The sequence below is a fragment of the Canis aureus genome, chromosome 14 (genome assembly GCF_053574225.1).
Source record: "Canis aureus isolate CA01 chromosome 14, VMU_Caureus_v.1.0, whole genome shotgun sequence".
NCBI lineage: Eukaryota > Metazoa > Chordata > Mammalia > Carnivora > Canidae > Canis > Canis aureus.
This window is the reverse complement of record NC_135624.1, coordinates 20,943,633-20,970,370: the sequence shown is the minus strand read 5'-3', so window position 1 is coordinate 20,970,370 and position 26,738 is coordinate 20,943,633. Positions and strand designations below refer to the sequence as shown.

General features: G+C 42.9%; 1 protein-coding gene and 1 long non-coding RNA gene across 7 annotated transcripts in view; one reads left to right on the top strand and one right to left on the bottom strand.

Annotated features, from left to right (window-relative positions):
* Positions 1-11,408, bottom strand: part of LOC144283221 (uncharacterized) — a 310,775-nt gene extending 299,367 nt beyond the window's left edge. For 2 of the 5 annotated variants that reach the window (XR_013351657.1, XR_013351658.1), the window contains exon 1: positions 10,982-11,408. This is a non-coding gene — a long non-coding RNA (uncharacterized LOC144283221). The remainder of the gene's footprint in view (positions 1-10,981) is intronic. The other 3 variants (XR_013351654.1, XR_013351656.1, XR_013351655.1) reach the window with 2 other exon arrangements.
* The window catches only part of SAMD12 (sterile alpha motif domain containing 12), a 378,174-nt gene continuing 362,720 nt past the window's right edge, over positions 11,285-26,738 (top strand). The window contains exon 1 of one of the 2 annotated variants that reach the window (XM_077847046.1): positions 11,285-11,444. In XM_077847046.1, coding sequence (XP_077703172.1) covers positions 11,432-11,444 — 13 coding nt within the window. In that variant the 5' untranslated portion in view covers positions 11,285-11,431. Of the gene's footprint in view, positions 11,445-16,940; positions 17,037-26,738 lie in introns of those variants that run through there. The other variant, XM_077847047.1, reaches the window with a different exon arrangement.

Below are 26,738 nucleotides of genomic sequence, written 5' to 3'. Positions count from 1 at the left end.
TTTGGCTCAGGTCATGATCCCAGGAGTTTCAATCCCTGCGATCCCCATGATCATCCTCAGGCTCCCTACTCAATGGGGAGTCTGTTTCTCTCTCTCCCTCTGTCCCTCCCACCACCCCTCCCCCAGCTCGTGCTCACGTGCACATTTTCTCTCTCAAATAAATAAAATCTTTAAAACACACACACACATTTGGATCCTGGAGAAGTCACAATTAGTACTTGACTTTCTTTTTCTTTTTAAAGAGACTTTTTTAAAGAGCAGTTTTAGGTTCACTGCAAATTTGAGCAGAGGGTACAGAGAATCCCTATATACTTCTGGTCCCCACATATGCACAGCTTCCCCGTTATTAACATCTGCCACCATAGTGTACGTTTGTTATGATTGATGAACCTACTTTGACACACAGTACTATCACCCAAAGTCCATAGTTTACATTAGGGTTCATTTTTTATGTTGTATACTCTATGGATTTGAAGAAATGTATAACATTTATCTACCACACAGAGTAGTTTCTATATCCTAAAAACTTCAGTGGGTCAATGCCCTTTTAAAATTACCCAGTGCTTCAGTAAAGAAAGTTACATATACATAACACATGTATGCACACATCTGGATACTCTGAAGCAGTGATTCTGGAGAGGCTGTGGGTTGAGAGATGGAGCAGCTGCCTATGGACTTCATGTGCTAAGATGCAACGTAATGAGGATGGGCTCATCACCAAGTAAGAAGTGTCAGGGAAGAGTCCCAGTGGTAAGAAACAGCTATCAAATGGATAATTCGAGACAGTTTCATGAGAAACCTGTGCTTGCCCACAACGAAACCAAGAGATCAAATTTCTTGGGTTACATTATCTCTCCCTCAGAAAGATTCACATTGTATATCAGCATTATCAAAGGCTTCAGAAAGTTCCATTAGTAAAGAAAACTACCTAACTTCTTTGAAGACCAAATTCTCCAAAACCTATCTATTAGTATCTGCTAAACCATGGCACCCTGTATGAGGACTGCTACACAGCCAGTTGATGGATTTTATTTTTAACAATAAGCAAAAAGGACATTCTTGGAGACTTAGGTTATCAGGACACATAAGAATGACTGGAGGTGTTAGCCCAGCTAAGACTAGGCTACGGTTTCCATCCCAGGCTTACCAGGTATAGAATGAGGGCTGTGGTTAAGGGAGGGAACAAGAAGAGTCAGGGGCGTGATCACTGAGGATGAACTGACCAGACCTGTTTACTCATTCCATGAGAATGGGGAAGCAGAAAGAAGGAGGACTCATGTAATCACAAAACGTTGACACAGGAAATGACCTTTAAGGTCATCTACTTAGGTTTTCACACTTGTATTCAGCCTTGGAACCTCCGAACATCCAAGTTTCAAGGAGAAACCGCAAGTGCAGAACAGAAGAAAGTAGAGGCTAAAGGTGTGTTTTATCAAATGGCGGAGGAAAGAAGAGTGTGGGGGAGGAATTCTCATGCTTCTTGTTGTGAAGTTTTGGCTGGGGATTTTTAGAACATTCTAGATCTGAGAAAAGTGCATCAAGATACAGACCTCATAATTCAAGCATCATTTTCTCCCACTCTCAAAATACTTCATGATAATAGATTTTAGAGGTAGGAATATTTCACATAAATAATTTTAGAGGCCTTGATTTATGACAAGATCTACACTTAGATGGTTAAAATCTATACCCTGGAGTTGACTGAGACCAGTTCCAAGCTGTATTACACTCTTCCATGTTAACATCCAACAAATTGCTTAACTTCTCTGTACACTTCAGTTTTTCCATCTATAAAATTGGAATAATAATGTCCATTTCCCAGGAATACTGTGAAGGTGCAATGGGCTTTTCCATCAAAAATGCTTAGCATAGGGCATCTCGGGTGGCTTAGTGTTTTAGCAGCCCAGGGCCTGATCCTGGAGACCCGGGGGTCGAGTCCCATGTCGGGCTCCCTGCAGGGAGCCTGCTTCTCTCTCTGCTGCTCTCTCTCTCTCTCTCACTCTCTCTCTCATTAATAGATAAAATAAAATAAAATAAATGCTTAGCATAATACCTGACACAAAGCAAACAAATTTAGCTCGTTACTTAATTAACACTAGCTTATTATTTGAGGTAGTTGTGGCACACCAAGTACTGTGCACAGTACCAGAGATGGAAAGAAACAAGATACTTTTAAAGTCTTCAAATACTGTGTTCATTTATTCGATACTTTTTTTCTAAGAATTTTACTTCTGTTATTTCTTGCAGGGATTTAAAGTATGATCACAAATTCTTAGAGAGTCCCTTCAAAAAACAGCCTGATTCTCCTCCCCTTGAGTGAAGTCTAGACCAAGTGGTTTACTTTCAACAAGTAGAATAGGCAGGAGTGATGATCTGTGATTTCCAAGACCAGGACACAAGAGGCATGTGGCCTCTGCTGGCTTTCTTGGATCACTCTTTCTGGAGAAGCCAGCTGTCCTTTTGTGAGGAAAAATTCAGCAGTCTTATGAAGATATCCATGTTCCAAGACACTGAGGTCTCCTGCCTTTGGCCAGCACTAACTTGCCAGTTGTGTGAGGGAACCATCATGGAAGCAAGTCCTCCACTCCCTCAAGTCATACCTTTGGATGATGGCAGCTCTGGCCAACATCGATTTTATTTATTTAGTCATGAGAAACAGAGAGGAGAGAGAGACAGAGACACAGGCAGAGGGAGAAGCAGGCTCCATGCAGGGAGCCCGACGCAGGACTCGATCCCGGGTCTCCAGGATCAAGCCCTGGGCTGAAGGCAGCACTAAACCGCTGAGCCACCCGGGTTGCCCTCTGGCCAACATCTTGATGGCAACCTCATGAGACACAGAGTTGGAAACACCCAGATTAAGCTCCTCTCAGATTCCCTGAACCCAGAAATTCTGTGAGATGATAAACTATGTTAAGCCACTAAATTTGGGGGGTTAATTTGTTAGATAGATAACTGATCCTCAAAAACTCCGAGACAGATAAATTGTTACCCATTTTATAGAAGAGAAAATCAAGGGCAGAGAGGTTAATTTGTTTCCATTCACCCAGCTGATATGTGGTGAGAGGCAGATTTCAAACCCAGATCTATAGTTTCCAGGGTCCAGGGTATTCCTGCTCCATCAGTATGCTTCCAAAGGCAAAATCAACAATACATACAGCAGATGGAAGGCAGCACCATAAGGCACCTGAGCCTCGGGGAGTCTTTGTGGCTGGGTTTGTTCTCTTCCTGAGATCAGCCCAGGGAACAACAAAGAAGGACAACACATGCATATGCACATCAACCTGAGTCCATACAACCCAAGAAGGGTTCTATGGGGAAAGCAGAGATCACTTTAACAAACATACACTGCATCACCTAAGACACCTAACAGATATTACACCATTAGCATTTAAAACCATGGGGTGAAAATTGGCTGATAATATCCCTTGCTCTCATATGATCTACATTTGCAGCTTTTAGGATGCCTGAACAAAATTAGACCTCACAGAAATAACTTTTAAATGCCAAATTTTTCTCTAACAGTTACCACAGGCTGGAAAAAGCAAGTAGAAGGCAAATCTGGGGCTGCACCATGCAGATGCTTGCCTAATCTTACAAGGCACATCTTGGGTGTGCTACATTCCTTCTTTCCCAGGTGCAATCTAAATCATCTCCTATGTCCCATTTTTCTTTAACTTCTTTGAGTTTGGCAGACATTAGGATTGAGCCCTAGATCATGCCTTCGGGTTTATGAGGACAGTAATCTGTCATCAGCACCTGCAGTGCCTTTTATCGGGCTCTGGCTGCACAAATTCCCCTGACTCTTACTTTCTGACAACTGATGGACTTTTCTCATCTCTAACCACGAAGACTCAACTCCATTCTTTTCTTTTGCGACAACACAATATGCTATTTTTTTCTGCCCCTGGGAAAATGAAGCATAGAGCTTGCTTGCTAAAAAGAAAAGGCTGCAGAAGGCTTGTTGTATTACTTGCCACCCTTCAAGGAGAGAGGCAAGGGGAATAGAGGTGGGGGTGCTTCTTTGGGCCCATACCTGATATCAATGTATCCAGCTCCATGTTTTGATTTTGGTCTGCTGCTCTCCAAAACTTCTTAAAGCAGAAACACAATATGTGCAAAATCAGAAAGGCGACATAGTACAGTAGTGAGGCACATGGCCTCCAGGGCCAGAATGTGCATTTTTAAAATACTTAGAAGAATTTCTGGCAAATTGTAACCACTCCACATTTGATTCATATAGGTAGGTTACATCTATTGAACAAACTCCCATTTCTTTAGAGACCTACCTCTACTCTCAGATAGTTTTATTTTCCTCATTCAATCCTCAAAAAACAAAAACAAAAACCATCCCACCATATTAAGGTATTAGAATCCAAAAGAAAATGTTTTGAACAGTCTCTCCATCTCCCACATTCAGGACTAGGAATGTATTTTAAAGGCAAAATGTTCTGAATATACAGACATATGCATGAAGTCTTTCCTTGTAGTCTTTCCTTTGTGTTCTGTAAGTTTGAGGTGCTAGGGGTTACTTAACAGGACTGTATACACACAATAACATGTCCTATATTTGGAAAAAAATATTTAGATTCAATTAATAAACATATACTATTGGTTTCAGAGGTAGAGTTCAGTGATTCATCAGTCTTATATAATACCCAGTGCTCATCACATCACATGTCCTCCTTAATTCCCACCACTCAGTTACCCAACCCACCCCCCTTCCCTCCAGAGATCCTCAGTTTGTTTCCTAGGATTAAGAGTCTGTTATGGGGGCAGCCCTGGTGGCCCAGCGGTTTAGCGCTGCCTTCGGCCCAGGGCGTGATCCTGGAGACCCAGGATCGAGTCCCATGTTGGGCTCTCTGCATGGAGCCTGCTTCTCCCCCTGCGTGTGTCTTTTTTTTTTTAATTTTTTAAAATTTTTATTTATTTATGATAGTCAGAGAGAGAGAGAGAGGGAGGCAGAGACATAGGCAGAGGGAGAAGCAGGCTCCATGCACCGGGAGCCTGACATGGGATTTGATCCCGGGTCTCCAGGATCAGCGCCCTGGGCCAAAGGCAGGCGCCAAATCACTGCGCCACCCAGGGATCCCCCTGCCTGCGTCTCTGCCTCTCTCTCTGTCTCTCATGAATAAATAAATAAAAATCTTAAAAAAAAAAAGTTATGGTTTATCTCCCTCTCAGATTTTGTCTTGTTTTATTTTTTCCTGTTTTCCCCTATGATCCTGTTTTGTTTCTTAAATTCCACGAGTAAAATGATATAATTGTCTTTCTGTGATTGACTTACTTCACTTAGCATAATACCCTCTAGTTCCATCCATGTCATTGCAAATGGCAAAGTTTCACTGTTTTTGTTGGCTGAGTAATATTCCATTGTGTATATAGACATCTTCTCTATTCATTCATCTGTTGATGGACACTGGGCTCTTTCCATAGTTTGCTATTGTGGACATTGCTGCTTTAAACTTTGGGGTTCAGGTGCCCCTTTGAATCACTATATTTGTATCCTTTGGACAAATACCCAGTAGTGCAATTGCTGGGTTGGAGGGTAGCTTTATTTTCAACTTTTTGAGGAAACTCCATACTGTTTTCTTTTCTTTTTAATTTTATAGTTTTACTTGAGAATCTAACCCTTGGTGGTGACTCCCTTTGTTAAATTTAGTTGTGCATTAGATGCGACTTCACTAGTAAACTAACTTCCTATGTCCCTGCCTGAAATGCTATAACAAACTGTAGCATGTTTTCTTTCTTAGCTCTGCATATACAGCCAGGGGCAGGTTACAGGGTCATTTTTTTCCAGAACTGGTTGAAGACAGAAGTATGGAGTCAGCAATAGTCTTTGGTAATAATCATTTCTACAAATGCTTTGAAACTGTAGAGAGCACCTGGGCTACAGTTTTTGGAAAGATTTATTTATTTTAGAAGTGGGGAAGTAGAGAGGGAGAGAAAATCCCAAGCAGACTCCTTGCCAAGCATGGAACCTAACCCTATGACCCTGAGAACATGACCTGAGCCAAAATCAAGAACCCAAAGCTTAACTGACTGAGCCATCCAGGTGCCCCAGACCTTGGCTACCTCTTTTCATTGATTCTACCCAGTGTAGCTCATGCTGTAGTCTCAGGAACCAGTTCTGATGACTCCTCCCATCTTTCTCACACCCACAGAAAATGAAAATTCAGTGATGACTTTGAGTATAAGAACAGTGCTGGGCAGCCTGGGTAGCTCAGTGGTTTAGTGCCACCTTCGGCCCAGGGCATGATCCTGGAGACCCAGAATCGAGTCCCACATCGGGCTCCCTGCGTGGAGCCTGCTTCTCCCTCTGCTTGTGTCTCTGCCTGTCTGTTTCTCATGAATAAACAAATAAAATCTTTGGAAAAAAAATAGAACAGTGCTTTGTCAAGTCCACTGATCCATGAGGCAAATAGGACCTGGATTCCTTAGAATTATATTCTTATCAGGTAAGTGATTAGTTAAACCCACTCTACTGCTAACACTTGCCTTCTTATGAGTAATTCCTCTCCCACCACTTATTCCAATAACCTTACATACTCAGAAACACATACACAGAGACAGGTAGGGATTGGGTCCTACCTCTTGCTCCTTCTTAACAACAATGGCCAAATGTACCTTTTTGCAAAGTCTAACTTCTGTTTTCTACAATGGTGGTTCTCAAACTCTAGCATGAATTAAAATCACCTGGAGAACTTGTTACACCACAGACTGCTGGGTCTTACCCTCTTGTTTCTGATTCAGTAGGTCTGGGTTGACGCCCATGAATTTAAAATTTTTACCAGCTCCCAGGTGATGCTCAAATGACCTTATCTGGAAATTTCAAGTTAAGGTGAAGTAATACTGAGTTAGAGTGGGCCTTGAATCTAATGACTGCTGTCCTGATAAGGAAGACAGATGTAAAAATCAGAGACATACTCATGAAGAATAAGACCATGTGATGATGAAGGCAAAGATTAGAGTGATGTAGCAACACACCAAGGAACCCTGAAGATTGCCACAACCACTATAAACCAAGAAGAAGAGAGGATTCTTGTGTAGAGATGTCAGAGGAAGTATGGCTTTGCCAATAGTTTGATTTCAGACATCTAGCCTCCAGGATATAAAAGGATAAATTTCTGTTGTTTTAAGCCACCCAGCTGGTGGCACTTTGTTATGGCAACCATAGGAGACTAATAATACATAGCCATGGTGGGAGTTGAATAATTAACCCAATTTTTCATCCTTCCGCACACATTCTTGCCATGGCTTCTCCATGGGGATAGTATATTTCCCCATGGCTTGACTATTAGATTGGCCATGTGACTTCCACTGATAAATGACAAAGGGTAAGAAGTGAACACATCCCAGCTCAGAGCCAGGCTTTAAAAGTCTTGTGTGCTGGGCACCTGGGTGGCTCATTGGGTTAAGCAGCTGATTCTTTTTTTTTTTTTTTTTTAAGATTTTATTTATTTATTCATGACAGACACACAGAGAGAGGCAGAGACATAGGCAAAGGGAGAAGCAAGCAGGTAGAAGCCTGATGTGGGACTCCATCCCAAGGACCCTGGAACACGACCTGAACCAAAGGCAGATGCTCAACCACTGAGTGACCCAGGTGCTCTGCAGCTCATTCTTGATTTTTGGCTCAGGTCATGATCTCAGGGCATTGAGATCAAGCCCTGTATTGGGCTCCCCATTCAGCGGGGAGTCTGCTTGAGATTCTCTCTTTCTCTGCCCCTCCCAAGCAAGCGCTGTCTCTCTAAAATAAATCTTAAAAAAAAAAAAAAAAAAGGCTTGCATGCTTCCTTTTGCCCACTTATTCTTTTGCCATTACTATGAGAATGGCTGTCCCTTGAGTAGCCACTGCCCCTGACCCTAAGGTAGAGCTACCCCAACCTATCCATGAACCTGAAGCAAGGATAGCTGCCCCAGCCTTTTCCACTTAAAGCCACCAAGTCTAAAGCAATAGAAACCTTCTCATTCCACTCCCCATCACTTCCCTAAAAAAAACAAACAAAAAAAAAACAAAAAAAAAAAACAAAAAAAACAAAACAAAAAAAATGCCTTGGCCCAGACCTGGATTCTAGACATTGTCCTGCCATGGTGTTACCTGGGCATGATTTTCTCTGCCCTAATTGTGAAATGAGAAGGCTCAGATTCCCTTGTCTCTAAGTTGCTTTTGAATTGATTCCAGGTGTAGAAATATCTACTTCTGCTGGTATGGAACACTAAAACAAAAACAAAATATTAACTTGAAGTGTCATTGGGCAGAATGTAGATCTAATCATGACTGGGTAGTTTATTTACGTACTCCTTCAATTAGTCATCATTTATAGACACATTATGTATATATTATGTAGTTATTACAAGGCAAAGAAATAGTACTAGTGGCCTAAACATCGAAGGCAAGCAAAACCAGTCTACCCCTGTCCTCATGGAGCCAGTGGAATCATTCACATTACTTAAGTGAAACCCAGGTCTGAATCCTCCAGCAGGGTAGCAGAGGGAGTGGAGAGGAAGCCCACATTCAGGGGGTAAGTTGCAAGGCCATGACAAGACTCAGTAACAGAGGGGAATGCCAAATATCTCTTCTCACCCAGGCATTTTGGTCTCTAACCCTTTAGTAAGATTGCTCAATGGAAGCTTCAGATTAAAATCTCTTGAAGTACTTGAAAAACTTGAAAAAATAAAATTCTAGGGGTGGGAGTCCTCCTACCTCCAGAAATTGATTTACTTTGTTGGCATTAAAATCATTATTTTTTAACTGACCCCATCCACAAAAAAATAGGTCCAGAATTGCTGTTTGTTGTATACAGGATGTATCCCGTTAGTTTCTATTGCTGCATCACACACTAAACAAATTAACAAATAGAAAAGAATCAAATTTAGTAGCTTAAAACAATACTGATTTACTAGCTTATAGTTGTGTAGCTCAGAGGGCTCACTTGTATTCTCTGTTCAGGTTTTCAAAGACCTCAATCAGGTGTCAGGTGGGCTGAATGCTTATCTGAAGTCTCTGGGGAAGAATCCATTTCCAGCCTCATTCAAGTTGTTAGTAGAATCCTGTCCCTTATAGCTATAGGACTGAGGCCCCCTTCCGCTTGCTGGCTGTCTGCCAGGGGCCACCTGTATCCCTACTTACATGCCTGTCTCTTCAAAGAAGTAACATATGTGTTGAGTCCTCTTCATGCCTGGACTCTCTGAGTTCTCCTTCTGCTCTCCCCTTTGGCTACCAGTAGTAGAAAATTCTTTCTTGACAGATTATATTAGGTCCACCTGGATAGTCTTCCATTTTTATGGTCAGCTGTGCCTTTTAACATAATTCAATCACAGGAGGAATGACTCATTTGTAATGAGTTTAGGGGTCCTAGGTTCAGGGGATTCTAGTATAGAATCTTGAGGGTCATTTCTAGAAGTTCAGCCTACCATATATTACCTTGGTAATATATTACTATTGTTCGAATGAACGACAGTAGATCAACTGTTGCTTTACTGTAGCAAGGAGAAGGCATAGATGATCAAAGAGTGGCTGGTAAATAGGTCATTTCATCTTCACTGCACATGAGAATCACCTGTGGGTTTTTAAAACTTAAGTGTCCCTATTCAAATGCTCAGAAATCCAGATTCTGTGAGATTAATGCGAGGCTTAAGATTGTGTGTTTGTAAAAGGCTGTGCACAGACAAGCTTGGGAGCCATTGATGCTGCCTGTCCCATGGCTTTCTTCTACAAACGTTCTAAGGAAAGACTTAATGAGAGGGGAGAGAAAGCACTTGGATTTCAGTTCCTTCCACATTTTGAAATGCTTGGTTACAAATTAGGTTGGAAAATTATTTTACCCGTGGCAAATACCCATTGTGTCTCACTGAACAGGTCTCTGGCTACCGTACCAAGGATGGAAGCCTTGGGTTTGATTTGCACACAGCTCTATGGACACAGTTAAAGTATCACCAATGGCATTTAAGAGTGACATACAAGTATTTTTAAAATAGACAGCCATATTACTCAATAGTAGGACAAGGCACACATTCTTAGTGACCAGAAAAACAGGTGTGCAGGTACACAGAAAATTAAAAAAAAAAAAAAAAACACCAAGACAAAGGAAATCTAAAGAGTCATCTTTATGGGAAGAATCAAATATTTGTGCTTTCTTAGAATTATTTTCCAGAGTAGTTTTTAGAAATTATATATATAATTATAATATATAATTATATATATATGATGCCACTTCCACTCCCCCTATGCAAGGGGGTAAAAGAGCCGGGCGCTGAGTGGAAGTGGCATCATTCGAATTTCCAAGCTCCTCAAGGCCTTTAAAAAACTTACTATAGTCCCAAGTCATTATTTTCCCAAAACCATTCACTTACCGCTACCAGTCATAACTGCATCTGCGTTTCCACATGCAAGAAAACAAAAGGTTTGGGAACTTCATTTTTATCAGTATTTGCCAGCTCTGGAACTCTATTGCCCTCCACGTGATTCTTTCTCCTGTCTGCTTACAGCACCAACACCGGGGGTGAGGACACAGGGTCAGAAGTGGAAAGAACGCTAATTCTTGGGTGCTGTGGTTAACTGTCGGGCCCCATCACAGACCGCCAATGGGCTTCCAGGCCAAAGAAGCTGAAAGTCTCCCAGCTGGGAAGCAAGGCAGCCTAACGTCCTCTACCATCCTCAGGTGGGGATCCTGGTTCCTGGATTTGAGGAATCCTAAAGCCTTGAGGAGGACGCCTGTTTGGAGTTTTTAAGCCCCCCCCCACCCCCCCGACCCGTGTTAAATTTATCTCCACCTCTAGCACCTGGAGGCTCGGACAAAGCTCTACCACCTGGCGGGACCCTCCAGAACCCCGCGGAGCCCGGGGCGCACAGCAACAACTTTCAGCCGTACCCCGTGCAGCGGGCTCTGCTCTCCTCGCTAACCCGTGGAACAAGCCCACGAGATCCCAGCACAGACCTCGCCGCCTCCATCCCTCCGCACGACCCCCGCCAGGTGCTCACCCGCTTCCAAATGTCAGCGGAGAACTCAATCTCGGGTCTCTAGTCAGCGCCGAACGAAGCCCAGCGCAGGGCATCTTGGGAAATGTAGTCCCTTCCTCGTCTGGGGAGGGGGGGAGGTCGCTGGTTCTGCCCACGGGACAACTCCGGGAAGGGTCGTCCCGCCTGGGCCGCCTGCAGCGGGGGCTGCGGCCCGAGAGTGCGGACGGGGCCGTTCCCTGCCGAGGATCCGGGGCGGCCCCCCGGGTTAGAGGCACGTGGTGGAACTACATTTCCCAGGCCGCCCTGCGCGAAGCCGGAGCCGGCAGCCTCGCTCTGCGTGACCGCGGCAGGTTGGTCCTAGAGCAGATGAGCGCAGAATATTTAGGCGAAAGCGCGAGGAGGGGGGAGCGCGGGGCAGGAGGAGTATCTCGGCCGAGAAAATTATGCATGCGTTAGGGAAGCTCTGAGAGAATGGCTGTGGAAGGTAAGGGACGCTTGGGCATTTTAAGCTCCCTCTCCCAACCCGCGCACCCCAATACACACGTCCCTGATGAATCTTGGGGAGCGTGGGGAGGAGAGAGGAGAGGGGGTGGTGGCGAGCGGGCCCTTTCCTCCTACACCTCTTGGCACTCACCTGAGCCACGGAAGGCCAGTAGGCGCTTCCTTCAGTTGCTTTGGAAAGACACGTAGGTGCGCAGGACTCTGGGGTTGGAGGCGGAGAGTACCCCCAAGGCGGCACGGTGCGCTGGGAGCGGGCGGGGAGCCGGGGAGACCGGCAGGAGGTCGAAGCCCCGAGCCTCCCCTGTCGCCGCCCCTCGCACCGCGGTCGGCGGGGTGGCCTCCGGACGGGGGATTCTGGTTTTGCACCCCCGACACGTGGGAGGGGACCCCGGCCAGGTGCGTCATCGGGAAGCACGGTCCTCGACCGGGGCCAGGGCCCCCATCCTGCACACCCCGGGCAGCGGCGGCAGCGGATGTACTCAGGGGCGTTGGAGGTGTTCCCACACCTGCCTCTGTTAATACGACCATCCCGAGGTTAGCAAACTTTGCAGAAAAGAAATGGAAATCAGCCAGGAATAAAAAAAACAAACAAACAAACAAAAAAAAACAACCAGCCTCTTCCGTTTGGGTGAATCCTTTTCTCTGAAGACCACCTTCCTCTCTTTCCTAGTTTAATTTTGGCCTTTGGCTTTGCGGTTTTGGCTCTACAATAACTGTCTCCTTCGAATCTCCCGGTTGAAAGCAGGGGCAGGAGGTTGGTGAGGGATCCCCAGTTTTCATTTTAGATTCTCTTCCCTTGGGACACAGACTTTTTTTTTTTTTTTTTTTGTGGAGGGCAGTTCATGGGGAAGAATATGTGGACCAGATGTGTTTGCGATGTCACATTAGAGGTCAAATTGTGCCTGAATGATAAAATAATTGTGTGACTGAAGGAGAGCCTACAGTTACCCGCAGAGTTAGGTCTCCTGAGTGTGGCTCAGGTAAGGGGCACTGGGATAGGAAGGAGAGGGCATGCCGACCAGCTGCATCTGGCTCCTTGCCAAGGGGAAATGAGCCTGTTCCTTGTAGTCTAGAGGGAATCACAGGGCTTGCTTCCGTCTTCCTCCCTGCCCAAGAAGAGAGCAATCGAACTACCCTTACTCCTGCTCTCATTATAATTACTTAACCACCTGAAGTAGCAACAACCTAGTTCTTCTGCTCAGTACCTTACCTCAAAAAACTATAGTCGTTGGACTGAGGTTCTGAGCTTATTTATATTTATTATATTCACATCTGTGGTTTCTATATTACATATCCTAACATACATGGCTCTGAAAAAAAAAATAGCCAAAGAGGTTTGTAAGTTTTCTCAACAGTGCAAATGTACTAATAAGGTGAGAATCTGGCTTTCTGCATTGTTACAGTTGATGGTAAGTGAAATTAGACTTCAGATGAGTGAGAAAAGATAAAAAAGCTAAAGCTCATCTTGAGCTTTGGGCCAAGGTTAGGTTGACCTGCTGACACCCCTTCTGCCTCACCCTTCACGTGACCTTGACTATCCTCTTTTCACTTTTTTGTGTTCCCAAGTGAGGGACACTCCCACTGGTTGCCAGCCCTCCGTGCATTTGAAAACAATTTCCTGTTCAGTGTAAGAAGTATAAAATTAGTCATATTTCTTGTCTGATGGGTTATTATACCAGCAACGGCAGACCTTGCAAAAACAAGAGCTTCAAAATGAAGTACACATGGACTGCAGAGGCTTATTTTATTTTCTAGAGATTTATTGGTTCAAGTGCTTGTCTTGTAGGCAGGAGATCCTGAGTTTGAATCACAATGAGGTCTCAACTTGAGGAATAAAGCAAGTCCTTTATACTTTGACTGCAAAGAGGATTCCTAGTTCTGTTTTTGCAAAGACAGTTTGCTCAGCTTAGACTGGGCCCTTCTTGGCTACTCCCACCTGATCTTTCAAACAGCTCAGGAAAAACTTCACCACTTCTGGGAACCTGTCTCAACCCTCTTACCCTCTGCCTTCCCAGCTTTCTGCCCTAGTCTGTGGGCGGTGCCTTCTGCACTATGCTTCCCTAGTACGTGTGCTTACACCTATTTTAACATTTCCATACTTAATTTCTCGATAGACTGACTATAAGACTGTAACCCTTTCAAGGCTGGGATCTTGTATGCTTTGCTGTCCCAGCCAATATTGCAGTACCTGACCCATAGTAGGTAGATACTCAGTGAATGATTATGGAATGTATGGGAAATAAATTCATGACCACTTTTGTAACTGACTCCATAAGTGTGCGTAGGGCTTTCTTAGGAGCCTAAATGCAACAAGACTTCTGAGAGATTTGAAGGTAGGGGAGATTTTTTTTTTTTTAAGACTTTATTTATTCATTCATGACAGACACAGAGGCAGAGACACAGGGAGAAGCAGGCTCCCTGCCGCGAGCCTGATGCAGGGCTCCATCCCAGAACCTGGGATCACTACCTGAGCCAAAGGCAGACCCTCAATCACTGAGCCAACCAGGCACCCTGAAGATAGGGGAGAGTTTTAAAGGGAGCGCCCCTCTTTAGTCTTTTGTCCTGATACTTGAAGAGTCCTTTAGAAAAGTGGTTCTTATTGGAGGGTAACAGTCCTAGTGCATTACTGGGATATATTGGGGCTACTATTGGTATTTTTTGTCCATGGGTCCCTCAGCTGTGTGTCCCTCAGCGCATGGCCATCCCATACAAAGTTCACAACCCAAAACCAAGTAACAGCTTGTGTCCCTAAGTTCATTGAGAAACACTGATTCAGAGAAGGAATTTTTGCCGGAGGACCTGGATAGGAAATAGGTACTTAACATCTGAACTTTAGTTTCTGTATCTGGGAAAAAGTCACACTACTGTTTACTTCCCAGGAGAGTTGGGACGATTTAATAAAGGAGAGAGCTTACGGGAGGGTGCTTAGAACATAGTTCCTCAGTAAATGTTTTTGTGTTCCCATCCTTCTTAAAAAAAAAAAACAAAAAACAAAAAACAAAAAAACCTTTTTGGCATGTTTCATATCTTGCATTTTCACTTACTCATACAAGCCTAATTAGTAGCAAATTAGAAGGTTTTTTTTTTTTATCATGTGTAACCTGTTTAAGCTTGACCTTGTGTTAAGTGTATAGTGTTAAAAGTATTAAAGGTGTTAAGAACAAATTGGGAGGGAGCTCTTTCATTTTGCTGAACCTGTAGCCTTGAGTTTAAAATGACAAAGAGGTGCCCTTTGTTTTTGGCTACCATGGGTTCTGTTTTCTTTGAATTTAATTACAGTATCTTGTTTCTATTCCTTAGCCTGGTGGAGACCCATGCCTCGTGTTTATGGTCAGCTGGGCAGCTTAGAGTTGTGCTTTCCAGCCATAGAGCACATGGTCTGCATTCAGGTTGGGATTATGTTTACATCCATTGTCTTTCTTCAAAAAAAAAATAATAGTATTTTAGAAAGTTACCCCGAATAGCTGGAAAAATTAGGGCCACCAGAGAGGAGGTAGCATGCAGAAACCACAAAGTAATCCATTCCCCATGGATGGACTGTGTAGATGATTGTGTCCATGAGGTGATGTTTAACAGACATGGATTGCATTATTATACAGGGAAAGGAAAAAAGTAGAGTCCTCAGGGACAGTGTTGTATTCACCTTTGTATTCCAAGATTGGTGGTTGGCACTTAAAGGACTGGGACAGTTTCACTGTTACAGTTTCACTGTCACTGAAACTGTAACAGTTTCACAAACGGGGTAAAAATGCCCCGAAACAAGAGAACAGTATTCCTACTCCTTATTCCCATTTTCTTTCCTCCTTGCTTTAACCTCAGTGCTACATAAAGAAAGTGGAGAGGATAAACTTCACGTGTAGTGTTTCTATTTCAGATCTAATGGACTAGTCTCTCTTATGTGGCAGAAAAATGATTTCCAATATTCAGCACTACCCCTCCCCAAAGAATTCAAATGGAAGGTGGTATGCTCTAAATGACATCTGCGTTAAGGAATCTGAGTTTTCCGTCCTAAACGAAGAAATTGACTCTCAAATGGCCTCCAAGTCATTCAACACTCAGGTTTTATGGTTTTCCTCCTATAAAAGAGCAAAAAAACTGCCCATCAGGAAGATATTGTAAGGATACATAATAGCAGCTGGGGGAAAGGGCAAATGAGCTAGTCAAACATGTATAGCAGAAGCAGTCATAAATGAAGGCTCTCTATTCCACTTGAATTCAGAACTGAATCACAGGGACTCATGGAAGACTAAAGTGCCCTCTTTATAACAAGACTCCATGGGTTTTGGGTTTTGGTTTTGGTTTTGAGTTGGATGATAAAGCAGACTCGCTAATACTGCATCCAAGCAGAGAACATACCCCTCCTAGGAGTGCCTCCCCCTGTATCAGCCTGGGGAGCCATGGAGTATAGGTTCCTGCAGCAGCAAGTGGGACTCAAGGGGAGGATAGAGGCCCAAGCCACGTGTCCTTTGTTCCCTTTTATAGACTTGCATCTTAGTAGTTATTTCCTCTTTTGGAAAGAACCCAGGAGAGAGTAAAGAGAGACTGGAAGTGTCCTCATGGATTTCCCCTTATATGAGCCAGAAGGAAGGAGGGAGATAGCTCCTGGTGCTCACCCACCGACATGTTTCTAACTGCATTTCCTTCTTGAGACCCTCCTTTGTAATCCCGTCTTCTACTTGGTGCTGCTGTGTGTGGGTAGGCACTGTGTCTTAGGCCATGCCCATGGTAGACCCTTCATGAAGCTTGTTGAATGAATGACAGGAGGACAATTAACAGGTAGATTATGGATGCTTCTGATTCCCACCTGTGTTCACATACAGAGTAGGAGCCGTAGAAGCAATGGAAGTTTAGACCGGTTTCCCTAACCATTTCTAATCTGCATCATGATGTTGTTATTCAACTAACTCCTGCCTGATTCTCTTCCACTTATCACCAAGGGGTCTTTTTTTTTTTTTTTAACCTAAATTTAATTTTTTTCTCTAGCGCATAAGATCTAACTTTCCTGTACCAGCAGCTTCTATGAATCCCTTTAAGATCTGAGTGTGGTGAATAGAAGCCCATCATCAAAAATTCCTGTCCAGTGGAAGAAGCAGGTTCATACCCTGCCTCCATGCTTGCTGGGACAGTGGTTCCTGCCACTTCTTGAGGACCTTTCAACCAGTTCAGACACGGCTTCAGTTTAATCCTACTCTTAAAAAAAAAAAAAAAAATTATTTATTCATGAGAGAGATAGAGAGAGGCAGAGGGAAGAGAAACAGGCTCCTCGCAGGGGATCACACCCTGAGCTGAAGGCAGACTCTCATCCGCTGAGCCCCCCAGGCATCTCTCAATTTAATCCTACTCTTGCATTGCCTGGCCCAGCCCTTTCTTTCTTAGTGTAGTCTTAAGCCAGAAGAAACCAGGGCAGGTGCTCATTAGGGGAGATTGCATAGAACTTTGCTGCCGTAACTGTGTTCTGCTCTGCTGAGTCACAGTGGATGCTGTGGTGACCTGCTACAGGAGGGGTATCCCGGGATCTGAAGCTGGTGCTTGAACTCCAGGAGTGTCATATGTTGTGCATTTAATTAGGAGATGGGTAGGGAATTGAAAACTCTTTTCACCGACATTCATAAAGGTTTTGCATCTTCTGTTCATAGCCAAAAGAACACAGCCGGTGTGCCAGGGAAGTCTCCTAGATTTGGGGAGGGGAGGAGTCTAATAAAGAAGGGAGCTTAGCCCATTCTGTATCTCCTCATCATTACTTTGCTGAAGAACACCAAGATGCAGATAGGTGGAATGATCTAAGTGCTAAGTACAAGCAGCAAAACGTAGGAGGTATGAGAACAAATGGAGCATTTAGTTCTGAGCTGGATGGGATAGCCTAACCAAGGGGGTAGTGTTCAAGTGAGTTTTGGACCAGGATATTGATGGGGGCGGGGGGAGGGATGGGAGAAAGAGCATAAAACAGTGGTGTCGGTAGAGTATTTCTACCAAATGGATTTCCCCCCCCTCCCCCCCAAAGTCCTGGTGTTGTGGTTGTTCAGCCCTTTTAGGGCAGGAAAGTGAATGAGAATGCTACTAAGCCATGTCTGGTACAGTCCTCTTCCTGTGGGCTCTATTATCTGCTTGGCCAAACCTCCAGCACTCCCCACAGTCCAGTTGGATCTTGCATATGGTCCTTTTGAAACCACAGGAGCAAGCAAGGAAAGCTGCTCTCTTGTAAATCAAGCTGATTTCTCCCCAATTTTCTGAAGTGGAATGTAGCAGCGCTACCAGCTCTGAGCTGGCTCATGAGAGCAAACTTGGCTATATTTAGTCTGGTTTTTCTAAAGTGTGGGTGCAAGAAGCTGCTTGCACAGCTTGCCTCCCCGAGTGAAGAGCACAAAGGGGTGGCAGCTGTTGGGTGACAGGGGCGGCCACCTCACCAACTTCAGACTTTTTCCAAGGGCACTGAGGTTGGGAGGAGCCAGCTGCCAAATTCAGTTCTTTGCTCCTCAGCTGCCCTTGGTGCTGTGTTTGGTGCTACTCTTTAGGAAATCGCAAGGCTTCAGTGATTTGACATTTGCTTATAGATGATCCTAGAGTATGAAGCCTCGGCTATAGCTAATCTGGAGAGCGGGGACCGGAATGAGGTCAGTCCTGCTTGTGTCTCACCGTGGGGGCTCTAGCTGTATTTAAATGTATGAGCTCTGCAGCTAGACTGGGTGTGAACCCCAGCTCTGCCGAGGACCTGCTATGTGGGCCTGGGTAATTCACTGAATAGCTCTGAGACTTCTTTACTAATTTAGCAAATGAGAATATTAATAGGAATGACCTCATAGGCATATTGAGAGCATTAGATTAGTATCAGTAAAGTTCTTTAAGACCCATTCTGGTAGTTGCTCAATAAATACTCAGTAAATGTTAGACAACGTGATGGCAATGATGTCTCCTTCCTGCCGCACTTAAGAAAGCATCTAAGCTATTTTTATGGCTTTGTGATACACTGGTATAATAGGTACTCAGGGAAGGAATCTAGGTTCTCAGCATTGGCATAAGACCAACCAAATGTACTTGATAAAATGAGGCATCTTCACTTTTAATGTATTAGTTGAATATCTGATTCCCTATCATAATTAGGCAACAGAGGGATGTAAAAGCTATAACAAGACTATATTCACTAAAGGGTCATCACTTATATGATTCCCCCCCACCCCAAAACCTACTTGCCACTTAACACCTGCTGTTTTGTTGGTGTAGCTCTCTAATGGTCTCAGGATCCTCCAGCCATACAATATGTAAATTGATTGCAAAGCAAAATTTCAGATCTTGTGAAAGAAGAAAAATGTCAAGCACTCTGAAATTGACATTGGGTCACAGCTGTATGATTCCATTAGTTTTCCAGAGCAGATATGCCTGAGTTACACCAGATGCATTACAGAAGACCATAATCAACCTAATGGTGACTTGATAGGCACCAAAGAAGAATATTAGGATCATTTAAGGATCAAGAAGTCTTTGGCAAAAATTGATGCCCTAATATATGTATTTTTTTTAGGGAGGGGAAGGTCTATATAAATAGGCCATAAAGAGTCAAAGGTGAAATGAAAAATGTTTTGTCCTGCTTATATAAATCTTTTAGAAGGTACACAACAAAAAATTGGATTCTTTTTGTCTAATAATTAACACATTTACAATCATAATCTAAATTTGCTTAAATTTCTCCGTATCTCCTGAGATGAAATATCTAAACTATTCATGATTTTGAAACTTGAGTCCCTATTTCAAATATTCTTTGTTCTATATTAGCAGGTTAAGAAATTTAAAATGAGTTATATAAGTATCACTTACATACCATAAAATGCACCTTTTGTAGTTCTTTAAGTTTTGACAAATATAATGTATTCAGTCTTATAACTACTACAATCAAATTTAATTCCTACACCCCAAAATGTTTCCTTGTGCCTCTTTGTGGTTACCCTTCACCCACAGCTCCTGACAAATACTGCTGAGTCTTGCCTTTTCAGAATGGCATGTAAGTGATATACTATGTTGTCTTCTAGAATGGCTTCTTTCATTTATCTTAATGCACTTGAGCTTCACCCATGTTATTGTATGTATCCACTCAGTCCTTTTGTTACTGAGTACTGATTCCCTGAATGGACATACCACAGTCTATCTATTCACCAAATGAGGTACAATTGGGTTGTTTCCAGTTTTTGGTAAATGTGAATAACTACTATAAATAGTTTTTGTGTGAACATAAGTTTCTCTTGTATAAATAGGTAGGCATGAGGTTTTTGAGTCCTGTAGTAGATGTGTGTTAACTTTATAAGGAACTGCCAAACATTTTTAGAGTTACTGTGCCTCACGTGTGATACTGTGCCAGATTTTCCTCAGTTTGGATTTTCTCTGCATTGACAAATCATTGGTATTGACAATCTTACAGAAATAAGGGGATTACATTACAGGGTAGAGTTTAGGCAGATGGGATTAGGAGGAGTAGATTTTCAGAGGTGGGCTCTTTGTGCTACATTAGACAAGAGTGTAGCATGGCCATGGCAACTATACACCCTTGATTTAGATGTTAGTCCAGCTCTCAAACATGGATCTAGCCTAGAAATGCCACTGTTTTTGCATCCAAAAGAAAGCTGTTAAATTCTTGTGTTACTTACTCTAAAAGGCCCTTTTATCAAGCTCTAGATACTGAATCATTGTTGTCACATAAGGAAAGAAGCCCCAAATGAGGAAAGGCTTACCTGGGAGAATGATAGGCAAGAGCAGGAGGACAGGAAAGGGAAGACCATGTTTGAATCCACAGAAGAGTTGCTTACCATGAGTGGGGAACAAACTTACTTGTCCCTGAAGGGAGTGGGCCTTATTTGCCAAGGGGAGTCATGAGTTCCGTTTTTGTGAAGCCTAAGAAAAGCTTAGTTGACTGTATCTAGTGTGATTTAAATTTTGAGGATGGCAGGGACCAGGGGCTTGTTTTGCACCTGTGTGCCATTCTGATCTAGAGTCGAGTCTTTCATCAGCTGTTCCTTTATATAGTGGGAGCAGTGCTTGTTTCACTTGCAAAGACCACTTTTTACCTGGCCTCAAACTTGATATAAGACCTGATGGCAGAATTGTTTCCAAGCACAAACAGTCTTAGAGGTATAATTTGGATAGTAATAAACTAGGATTTCCAGGATTTTTCCACTGGTCCATGTAACTGTGACATAGACCACTTGAATCTGGGATTGCTACAAAAATCCTGAATGCCTGTGCATTACATGGAGGTGAAAATGTTATTAACCAGACTTCAGTAGATGTACCTTGCCCTTGATTTTTGTCTTGGGTTTGCAATTGCCACCTTGGTGACCAGTGATTTACAGGTGTAGGAGAGAGCAACCAGTCACCAAGCAGTGGAGGTGGAGCATCCCATCTCTCAACCTTGGTTGAGTCAGTAGATGTGTGTCAGGGCCTTGTGATGTCCGAGCTCTTGCTTTCTTTTTTCTATTTTCTGATAAAACTTATCTTTTTTTTATGTTGGGGGTCCTTAATAAATACTTCTGTGTGGATAAACTGGGATTGACAGTTTGTATTGCAGTCATTGAGGAAGTTTGTGTGGGTATAGCATTTCTGTAGCTTAGAATTAAAATATTTTTCATTTTATATTCACAAATATTAAGTACTTCTTAATAGTTGAGTTTAATAGTCCTAATATGGCTGGGTACGCTGGGGAAAAGAGGTATGTTGGATCCTGACCTCTTTTTAGGTCTTTTCTTAATGATGAAATTCTCTCCTGGGACACTTAATAACACCCACATTCCTAATTCCCTACCTTGGATGTGTTGTTGTTGTTGTTGTTTTGGTAAATCAGAAGTGGGGCCTGGGTCCTGAGTCATTCTTACTAAATACGTTTGAGAGACCCTGATATAGGGGCAGGGTTCTTGCTCCTCTTAGGATATTAGATTGTTAACCCCTTTACCACTGTATATACAATTTGTGTACGGACATTACAGGCATTTTTCGCTGGGAAAAAGACTGGGGCTTTCATTCTGTTTTCACAGAGGTGAGGGATGAGTAATATGAGCCCTATGAGAACATGCATTTGACTTTTTCTTGTACAACTTCAGTGCCTACAGCTGTGTCTGACACGTTGCAGGCATACAATTATTGAGGAAACAAGATAACTAATGTTTTGTGTCTACTCTGAGCCAGGTTCCTGGTGTCCATTCTAAACCTTAGTTTTCAAAATGCAGTGGGTTGGGTGGTTTTCCCATCTGGTAATTGAGGGAATTTAGGTCCAGAGAAAATAGGCTATTTCCCTCAGGCCACACAGCTAACTTGTGATGGAACCAGGCTTCGTTGCCAAACGTGCCATATTCCGGAGTCCTTTCTTGCTGTACTGTGTCGCTTTCTGGTTTTGTTCTAGTTCAGTTGTTTGGTTCTAGTTTACTAGCTCTGTCAGGGAAATGTTAGTAATTTAAGAAAAACAACATTATAGTAAAACAAATCATTGCTTATTTGGGCTCTGAAGTAGGAAAAACTCAGGTATTTGAATTGAATCAGTAATGTGTTTATCTGATACAGCTCTGTACAGTTTTACTACTTTCCTTGTAAGGAGCCCCAGGTCTTCAGGTTTTTGTTTGTTTTCCCATGCTGCCTTCCAGGTTCACAATTAGTGTAAATTTCTACTTGATTTGGACAGGAAGGATTCACTGTGCACTCGTGATAGGCTCAGCACTCTGAATGGTGCAGGGCAATATAAAAGAATCTAAGGCTGTAAACCTTCCCATCGTGAGACTTACAATCATGTCAGAGATTCAAGATCTGTATTGCGAACGTATCCCAGTAGAAAAGGTGCAGGCATGGACAGGGCATGTGGGTAGGGCAGGCTGTGTGTGGGGGCTGTACTCTTAATCAGGGAAGCTACCACACCCGCAGCAATGGCCCACCCACTTTCCTGGGCTCCCCAGGAGAAGTCAGCATAGTTTTAAAGAAAAGCGTGAATGAACTGCTACAGAAAGCTTGGTCATAACCTGGAGAAATTGTAAACACAAGCTGAAGTAATAAGAGAAAAGGAAAAGATGTGAGAAATCTTTCATAGGGGGAGAGGATGGTAAGATTTGGGATTGCTTCCTTATAGGGTGTGGCAGACATAATTGCTCCCGACTCTCCACTGCCAAAAAAATAAAGTCCAAACTCCTTCCAGAGTCCTTCCCAGGCTATGGCCTTCCTGCTCCAGAATGATTTCCCTCCCTCTTCGTTTAGGATCTGCCCTGATAGTCTGTGGAGCCCAGAGATCAGCTGTCTGCTGGCTCTCTGTGTACCTTGGGATCTCACTCCCCACAGCATTGCTTAGGCTCTTCTCCCCCCTCCAGTGCCTGTCTCCCACGGGTTCATTTGGTGTCCTTCTCCCATTCTTCTGTGCACATGTCTACAGCAAGAGGATAGGTGGGTGTGAGATGGAGATCTTCCCATATGAGAACTGTGTGTCTACCAGGCAATTACAGTGCTGAAGGGGTAGGATGAGGAAGCTGAGGGAGATGGGAAGAAGCAACAAGTGGTAGCAGGAAACATGTCAGGATGGAGTGTGCTGGCGTCACTGATGGTCAACACCTGCCAGCGAGGTGTGCGCTGGGAAGTGTCCACGGGGTTTGGCAAGTAGTAAAATATATTCTAATGAAATGGGGAAGCAAATACATATTATAATTTAAGGTTTAAGTGGGTGATGAGGACACCACTCTTGATGCAAAAGTATTGAAGAATGAGGGAGAAGTAGTTATAGCAAGAGAGTGATTGAAATTAAAGGAGCTTTAAACATGGTGAGAAGACCTAAGGAGAGAGGTGGAGGCCCTTACCTAGCTGGGAAGCAAGTTCAAAAGAAGCTTTTCTCTTTTTCTTTCTTTTTTTTTTTTTTAAGCTAGAAATATTTGAGTTTGTAGATGATGTGTGTGAAATGACCAGTGGGGAGAGAGTTTGAAGATACAAAGAAGGGAATATTGGTAGAGCAAGGACCATCAAGAGTTTAGATGGATTACCTCTTGGAGAAATTTTTTTTTTTTTCTGGAAGGGGTGGATGGTGCCTGGTGCAAATGAGTGTCATAACTAAAATACTAAAGTACTAAACTATCAAGATACACTAATACCTATACTATGTGATAGGCATGGTCTTAACTGTTTCTCCTATAATAAGTCATTCACTTTCACATCAGTCCTATATGGTAAGTAGTAGTATCATCTCTGTTTGTAAATAATGAAAGGGGCACAGAGAGGTTAAGTAACTTGCCCGTAGTCACTCAGCTGGAAAGTGGTAGAGCCGGAATTTGTTAAAAACAGAAGATGTCTGTCCATTTTCCTAGTTAAGAAACGTTCAGGAATACTGCATTAAGATACTACCATCCTTTGAATCCTCTTTAAAAATGAGGCTACTGAAGGATGACCTTTAAGAACATACAGGTCATTGCTGTTTTTCTTGTGAATTAGTTTATTTTGTAATAACTCCAGATATGTATGGAATAGGACTTTGAACTCACAAATGTTGGAGGAAGGTATCATTTTCAGTAGTCCTTTTCCAGAGAGGTTAGTCCTTGGTGAGTGCTTGCCTGTGGAACCAGGTGTTGGGTGCACAGTCCAGCCAGTAGGTGCCCCAAGGGCACTCTGATCCTACAACTTGGGTTTGGGCTTTCAGGTAAACAGTAAGGTTAATGTCCCAAAGGAAAAGTTTTCACTTTTGGGTACAGAGAGTAAACTTAGCCAGTATCACAATTTGCCAAGAAAAGAACATGCTCCCTATTTCCTCCTGTATCTTGCTCCTTTCCTGCTTTTAAAACGTGAAGATTTAGGTTTCCAGGCTAGGCTGCTAATGCCGTTGTCCCGGATTCTTATGGTAATGGAGAGTGATTTTTTCTTTTTTTTTTTTTTTTTCTGGCTGATTCTTGGACTGTTGCTTGCTAAGTGCCTCTGTACACCCCCATGAAATTCCTGCCTCCCTTTGACCTGCTTTGCCTGGCCAGAGTTTCTTAATTGAAACTCAATAGCTGGTAGCTTTTGGCACCCGCGTGTTTGCTAGGGCTCACCCCAAGGCCATCATCAGTGAAATCATACCGCCTTGGCTTTACACAGCACTCTGTGCTTTCCAAAGTACAGTTTCTCATCTGAACCACAGATGATCCATTGGCAGCTGGGACAGATGCTCTTGTTCCCATTTCATAAATAAGGATGTGAAAGTTCCCTCACCCAAGGTCACATAACATATTGGTGGCAAAGCTTAGATTTAGAACTTGGTGTCTTGAGTCTTTTTATGGCTTCTATTACTGCTGCCATGATTGAAGGGATGGCACAATGCCTACTGTGAAGGGGTTTGCAAGTGGGATGTTCTACAAGGGATCAAGAATTTTTCTGAAATTATAGATGACAGCAGTCAGAGTGGGGTCCTCTAGTTCTCTAGAGGCACCCAATCCTTAGGTCAAGTAGTGAGAAGTTCCTTTTTTTTTCCCCCTCTCCCATTATTTTGTTGATTTGCCATAACTATCTTCTAAATAGCTATATTAAAGTAATATTTAAACATATTTTTTTCTGAATATGAAAATCCTTCATAGTCCCCATAGACAAAAGAAGGAACAAACTAGGGATAACAGTAACTAGCATTTATTTAGGCACTCAATGATTCTAGCAGCCAGGGTTGCTCTTCAACCGATAGACCCTGGTACAGCTATATTGGTTTTTGATAGCCAATGACTTCTGAATATTTTACCTGTTCCCAATCCCATGAGATGGTTCTTAATATTCTCTCCATTTCCTACATGAAAAAATTGAGGCCCAGAGAGCTTAAATAATTTCCTCAGGGTCACCAGCTGGTAAATGATAAAGCATTCAAACCCAAGTTCAGTTGACTTCAGTGCCCTTCTGTTGCCGCTGCTAAAAGCTTTATATTAAAAAAAAAAAAAAAAAAAAAAAAACTTATAGACCACCCCAGGGGAAAGTTCATATTTCCTTCTGGGCTTTGTATTAGGTATATTAGGTAACTCATTATAGCTGGTATAACTTGTCCTTCCAGCAAATCTCAATAGGTGTTTAGTTGATAAAATATTAATGTGTTTGTGTTTTTTGGTCATTGTGTAAATATAATGAACAATCTCATTCTCTGTAGATACAGCATTTAATAAGGCCCATGATGGGAGGTCTTGTGAGAGCAACAAAAAACTGAGTTTCAGAAGGGTGTCCTCTCATTCAGTCCATTCTGTCCCTGTGACTCGATGGTCATTTTCAAGGTCAGAGCCATAGAAAATGCCTATTTTTTGTAAGGTGTGTCTGTTTTGAATAGAATGAGAGGTCTGTACAAGATGAGGACAGGATCCAAGTTAGTTGTAGAACTCCTACCTGTCACACATTTATGTTCCTCTCCACTATTACAGATTGGTTATTCACACAAACTACTTTTGATTATTGCCATGACCTTCTATTCTGATTTTTTCAGTTTATTCTGACTAGGTTTTCTACACCTTTTTTTTTTTTTTTTTTTTTTGATTTTTTTAAGTTTCATTTTGGCTTCCTGGTCTATCTAGTCATCCTGTACTGTGTCCTTGATCTTTTTCCTGTTAGTATGTGGAGTCTTTTTTTTTTTTTTTTTTTAAGATTTTATTTATTCATGAGATACAGAGAGGCAGAGAGACAGGCAGAGGGAGAAGCAAGCTCCATGCAGGGAGCCTGACGTGGGACTCGATCCTAGGTCCCCAGGATCAGGCCTTGGGTTGAAGGCGGCGCTAAACCGCTGAGCCACCAGGGCTGCCTAGTATGTGGAGTATTCAGCCACTTTTATTAGTATTTAAAAAATTTTAAGTCAACATTCAGAAACACTGCAGTTCTTCTTTTCAACCAATATGTATCTTTGACCTCTTACTGGTTATTATATATATATATATATCTCCCCAGTAATACTTTATATATATATATCCCCAGTAATAAATATATATATTTTTTATTGGAGTTCAATTTACCAACATATAGCATCACACCCAGCGCTCATCCCACCAAGTGCCCCCCTCAGTGCCTGTCACCCAGTCACCCCAACCCCCTGCCCACCTCCCTTTCCACTACCCCTTGTTAGTTTCCCAGAGTTAGGTGTCTCTCATGTCTTGACACCCTCCCTGATATTTTCACTCCTTTTCTCTCCTTTCCCCTCCATTCCGTTTCACTATTTTTTATATTCTCCAAATGAATGAGACCATATAAAGTTTCTCCTCCTTTGATTGACTTATTTCACTCACTATAATACCCTCCACCTCCGTCCACGTTGAAGCAAGTGGTGGGTATTTGTCGTTTCTAATGG